The 5,347-nt window shown below is 64.6% G+C and overlaps 1 protein-coding gene across 1 annotated transcript; it reads right to left on the bottom strand.

Annotated features, from left to right (window-relative positions):
* Positions 1 to 322: 322 nt before the first annotated feature.
* Positions 323 to 4,435, bottom strand: EN1 (engrailed homeobox 1). Its single transcript, XM_055719018.1, has 2 exons — positions 3,757 to 4,435; positions 323 to 1,195 (listed from the first exon to the last, which is right to left on the bottom strand). Exons 1-2 carry the CDS (start codon positions 4,433 to 4,435, stop codon positions 879 to 881), a joined length of 996 nt encoding a protein of 331 aa, XP_055574993.1. The 3' UTR covers positions 323 to 878.
* Positions 4,436 to 5,347: the final 912 nt, after the last annotated feature.

The raw sequence follows: 5,347 nt of genomic DNA, 5'->3' as shown, positions 1-5,347 counted from the left end.
TTCTTGTTAAAAAGGAAGACGCAGGAGGTGAGGCACGACCACAACAGTCAAAGAGAATTTTTTTTTTTTAAGAGGCTAGAAAAATAAAAAGAGAAAGTAAAAAAAAAAAAAAAAATCAAAGGCCTCAGGGTTTTGAACCAGGTATGAGCGGTTTAAAAATTGCTGCACTGATCAATCGAAAACAAAACCTAAATACACTACCGAAATGGCACTATATAAACAGCGTATCATGTATGTATATATATATTTATTTATTATATTTATGTATATATATATATACAAACATCCATACACTAAAATAAAGAATTACAGCCAGCCTGGATCCTGAACACAGTCTACACTTTATTTCAGACTACAGATTTCTGAACATAATAAAATCTTTGGCTTGTAGCGGCGGGTTCAGTCTCGCAGTCTGTGGATCAGAATTATTTTTTTTTCCTCGGGAAAAAAGAAAAAAAAAAAAAGGAGACAGAAATTCACACACACACACACACACACAAAAAAAAGATCGAACGAAAGATCAGAAAGTCAGACATTTACTGTAAAACAAGAGCAACGGACATCGAGGGGAAAAAAAACCGAAAGCAAACAAAACGAACAAACGAACAAAAGAAAGGGGGGGAAGAGAGAGAGAAGGGGAGAGAGAAACTGTCCAGCAAATAGAGATCGCTACACATATTTCTTACCTGAAATTAAATATATACAAGGTCATATGCTGTTTGGCTATATAGAGATATTTTTTTTAAGTGTTCATATTTTTTTTTCTTAATCGGAGTCCTTATACTATGGATAGACAATAGATCTGCTTTTAAATAGCACCTGTCCGCCTCCCGGCCGGCGGGCCGGCACCGCGGCGCAGGGCTGGGGTCCGCGCCGCCTCACTCGCTCTCCTCTTTGTCCTGCACGGTGGTGGTGGAGTGGTTGTAGAGTCCCTGGGCCATGAGGTGCAGCGCCAGCCCGTTCTTGATGCCCGTCGCCTTCTTGATCTTGGCTCGTTTGTTCTGGAACCAGATCTTGATCTGGGACTCGTTGAGGCTGAGCTCCTGGGCCAGGCTCTGCCGCCGCTGCTCCGTGATGTACCGGTTCGCCTGGAACTCCGCCTTCAGCCGCTGCAGCTGCTCGGCCGTGAACGCCGTCCGCGGCCGCTTGTCCTCCTTCTCCGTCTTCTTCTTCTTCAGCTTCCTGGTGCGGGGGCCTGCGGGCAGGGCACACACACGCCGCTGGGCAGGGCCGCGCCGCCGACCGACCGACCGACCGACCGACCGCCGCCCCTGCCCCGCCAGCCGCCGGAAAAATGGCCGGCGGGCGAATTTGTGCCGGTCCCGTGTGTCGTGTCCCCCCCCGCCTCCAACCCCGGCACTGCCGCCCCGGCACGGCGGAGGGAAGGATGGGGAATGAGAGGGGAGGCCGGGGCCGAGCGCGCCGCCCGCGCATCCCCCGCCGCCCCGCCGAGCTGGCCCCGCCGAGGGGAGCGGCGCCCCGCTCGCCCCCCGCCCCGGCACACGTCGGGCCGCCGCTCCGCCGGGACGGGCCACGCTCGCTCCGCGCTGCCCGGGGCCAAGGCCCGCCGGCCGGACAGGGCTCCACCGGGCGGCGCGGGGCGCCAACGTCCCCGCGGCCCGGCACCGGGGAGCCGCCGCCAGGCCGGGGACTGCCCCTCTCTCCTTCGGGGGGCAAAAGCCCGCACCGCAAGGCCGGCCCAGCCCCGGGGGGGAGCCTGTCCGCCGGAGCCACGCCGCCGCCCGGGTCGCCCGGGCTCTACGGCGGCCGCTCCTTCCCGGGGACCCCGGCCCCGCCTGCAGCCCCCTCCGTGAACCCCAGCCGAAGGCAGTGCCCCCCCCCGCCGCTCCATCCCCAGGCCGGGCCGGGGCCAGGTGAAGTGCCACAGAGCTCACCGGGGAAGCGGCCCGGCCGAGGAGCTGCCCTCAGCCCCCTGCACGACGGCCCGGCCCGGCCCGGCCCGGCCTGGGGGGAGAGGAGCGGGGAGGGATCGCTGGAGGAAGGGATCTGCGAAAATCCCCCGACAGCTGCCAGGCTCGGCGGGCGGCCCCGGGCTCGCAGCCCCCCGCCAGCCGCAGCCACAGCCGGAGCCGGCGAGGCCTCCCGGCCGCCGAGTAGGCCGAAAGCTCCTCTCCCGGCGCAGCCCTTCCCCAGAGCGGGGGGCTCCCCGCGGCTCGCCGGCGGCTGCTGGCGGGGAGGGGGACGGGGCCCGGCGGGATGCTCCCGGGCCCGGGCGGCGGCGGGGCGGAGGGCGCGGGGAGTGAATCGCTTTGCCCCGGCACCTTGCAGCGGGGTGCCGGCGCCTCCGACCGCCGCAGCCCGCTCGTTCCCGGAGCCGGGAGAAGCGGCGGGGCCGGCGGGCAGCTCCGAGCACAACAAAGAGAGCGGCCGAACCCAGCCGAGCCAGTCGCCCCTCGCCCTTCTCCCCTCCGGGCTGGGGCGAGCGAGGAGCATCGGGGAGGACATGCAGAAATGACCCTCTGCCCGAGGAACGGGGAGGGAAGGAAATGAAGGCGCAAGTGCAAAACGCCTGGCGCACGGCGGCCCTGGGAATCCGCAACAAAACACCCGTGGCCGGGCCGGCCGGCAGCGAGGGCCGCGCCGTCTGACAGCTCTATCACTCCATCAATCACCCGAGTCAATCAAAGTGGCTTTTCTGAGTTTCGAGTCACTGGACGTGTCAATAACTGGGGATGGAGATGGCGCGGCCGCTAGCGCCGCACTGACCGCCGGCAGGGAGCCGCCGGGCCGGGGCCGGGCCCGGGGCCGGGCATCGCCGCCTTCCCCGTGTCCCGGAGAGGCCCCCAGGCAGCCGGCCCCGCGCCCCCCGGGCCGGCACAGGGCAGCCCACCCCGGCCCCGGCCCGCGCTGCGGATCCCTGGCTGCTGGCCTGGGGGGGGCCGCGGGGGAACCCTCTCTCCTCGCCCTCCGTTTCTTTTAAAAAATACAATTAAAAATAGAAACCAACGGTGATAAAATACGAGGCAGCCGGGGGCACCTGGGTTACTGTTAGGAGATGTGGAAATGTGGAAAAGGGCGGCAGAAGGGGGCCTGGAGGGCCGAGCAGGCAGCCCCCCCGGGGCAGCCCTGGGCAGGGGCGCGTCCCCTCCCCGAGCGCCGGGCCCCGAACCGCAGCACCGAGCACCGGCTCCCGCGGCAGTGCGCGGCCTAAGGGCCGGCCTGGCTCTGCCTCGCTGCAGAGGCCCCGAGGAACAGCCCCTCCGCCACCTTCCCAAAAAAAGCCCCTTTTTCCTCGTCTTCCGAAAGCACACGCACCTCCAGCAGCCGCTCAACATGTGGCTCGGGTCTCCCCCCCACCCCCGAAAAGCCACCAGCATCCAGAAAAAAAATAAAATAAGGGGAGAGAAAGCCCCACAACACGGGAGCAGCCGAATCCACTGCCTTTTCTCGCAGCCCTCCCGCCCCACGCCGCCGCGCTGCGGAACGCCCCGGGCTGCGGCACGGCGGGGCGAGCGGGGGGCATGGGCAGGGGCCCTGCGCGGCGAAACGCGTCCGAACCGGGCCCGGCGTCATTCACATTCGGGAGACTTGGAGGAGGAAGGGGGGGGCAGGGGGGGAAACACGTCTCCTCTCGCCCCGGGTGACCCAGGACACCCCCCCCACCCCACCCCCCGCGCCTCCCCACGCGAGGTCCTCAGCAGGCCGGGAGCCAAAGCAAAAGGAGGAAGAGGGGAAGGGGGGAAGGGGGACCTTGTCACGATTTTAACAGCTCCCAGATGCGCCGCGGTTCCTTACCCGAGGACGGTCTGTCTGAATACCTAGTGCAGTAGACCCAGGCAGGCCACACCAGCGGCTGTTGCGAGTCGGGCTTTATAACAGGTCCTCCATTATTAGAGCCCATGAGGAGGATGGCGGGGCTGCCGTGCTCCCCGTACTTCGCCGGGTGAGTCTCGCCCCCGTCGGCGGGGGGCTTCGCCGCCCCCGACGCCGCCGCCGCCGCTGCCGCCGCGGCGGGGCTGCCTTTGGCGGCGGCGGCGGCGGGCGGCGGCGGCGGCGCGGAGCCGTCGGGACGGCAGTTCGAGTCCGGGCAGAGGAGGGAGGGCGGGTTGGGCGGCCGGGCCAGCAGCGGGTTGACGTTTTCTCTACCTGAGCTCTGCCCCCGGTCTCCGTCCCGCTCCCGGCTGCCTCCTCCTCCTCCGCCGCCGGCCGGCGCGGGCGGCTCCTTCTTGCAGCCGAAGTCCGGCCTTAGGATGTTGTCGATGAAAAAGTTGGTGGTGCGGTGGGGCGGCGGCGGCGGCGGCGGCGGGGGCGGCGGGGGGCGGCGGCGGGGCAGGGGCAGGGGGCAGGGCGCGGCGGGGGAGGCGGGCGCGGGGCTGGGGGACACGGGCACGCTCTCGCCATCGCTGCCGCTGCCGCTGCTCGCCGGGCCGGGCGCCGCGTCTCGGTGGCCGTGCCCCTCCGGCGGCTCTTCCATGCTCAGCCCCCGCCACGGAGATCGCTGCCTCTTTTCCCCCCCACCCACCCACTTTACGCCCACCCCACTTTGCCGGTGGGTGGCGGGGTGGAAAAGGGGGAGGAAAAATTTTAAAAAAAGAGGAAAAAAAAAAAGGAAAAAAAAAAGAAAAAAAAAGATTAAAATCCACTTGTTGGGCCGGAGCTGAGATTTTTTTTCTCCCCCTCGCACGGATGGATCCAAACCCGGGGAGACACTCGAGGGCTTCTTTCCCCCTTCTCCCGATCAGCTTATATTTCCACCACCAAGAAAAAAAAAAAAAAAAAAAAAGAAAAAAAAAAAAGGAAAAAACACCCAACCAAACCCAAGAAGGTGTGCGGCAACACTGCGGCCCCCCCCCCAAAAAAAAAACCTGCCCCCCGAAAATCCGTCAAAATCTGCCCATGTCCCCGCCGCCGCCGCGGCTCCGCGCTGCCCCGCTGTCACGCTGCGCTCTACCCACGCCGCGGGCTGCCGGAGCCTTCCCCGCCAGCCTGGTGGTGCATGCCGCCCGGGCCAATTTATTAATTTTTTTTTAAATTATTTTTTTCCCCTCTTTTTTTTTTTAATTAAAAAAAAAAAAAGGCCAAATCTCTGACAGCTCCGGTCCGTGCAACAAACTCTCCCTAAAAAATCCCTCAGCCACACTTTTTTCACTCGCACCGGAAGCACGTGAGGCGGCCCCGCACGTGGGGGCGGCCAATGGCGCGCCGCCGCCGCCGCTGACACCCCGCGCCGCGCCCAATGGGCGCCCGGCGGGCCGCCGCCATAAATACCGCGTGGGGACGGGACGGGACGGGCGGCGGGAGCGGTGCGACGGGGCGGGGGCTGCAGTGCCCGCACCTACACGCGTATATAGCCGCCCCCCCCCCCCCCCCCCCCCCCAACAACTTC

Source organism: Falco cherrug, chromosome 8 (genome assembly GCF_023634085.1).
Source record: "Falco cherrug isolate bFalChe1 chromosome 8, bFalChe1.pri, whole genome shotgun sequence".
Classification (NCBI taxonomy): domain Eukaryota; kingdom Metazoa; phylum Chordata; class Aves; order Falconiformes; family Falconidae; genus Falco; species Falco cherrug.
This window is presented reverse-complemented; position numbering and strand designations above follow the sequence as displayed.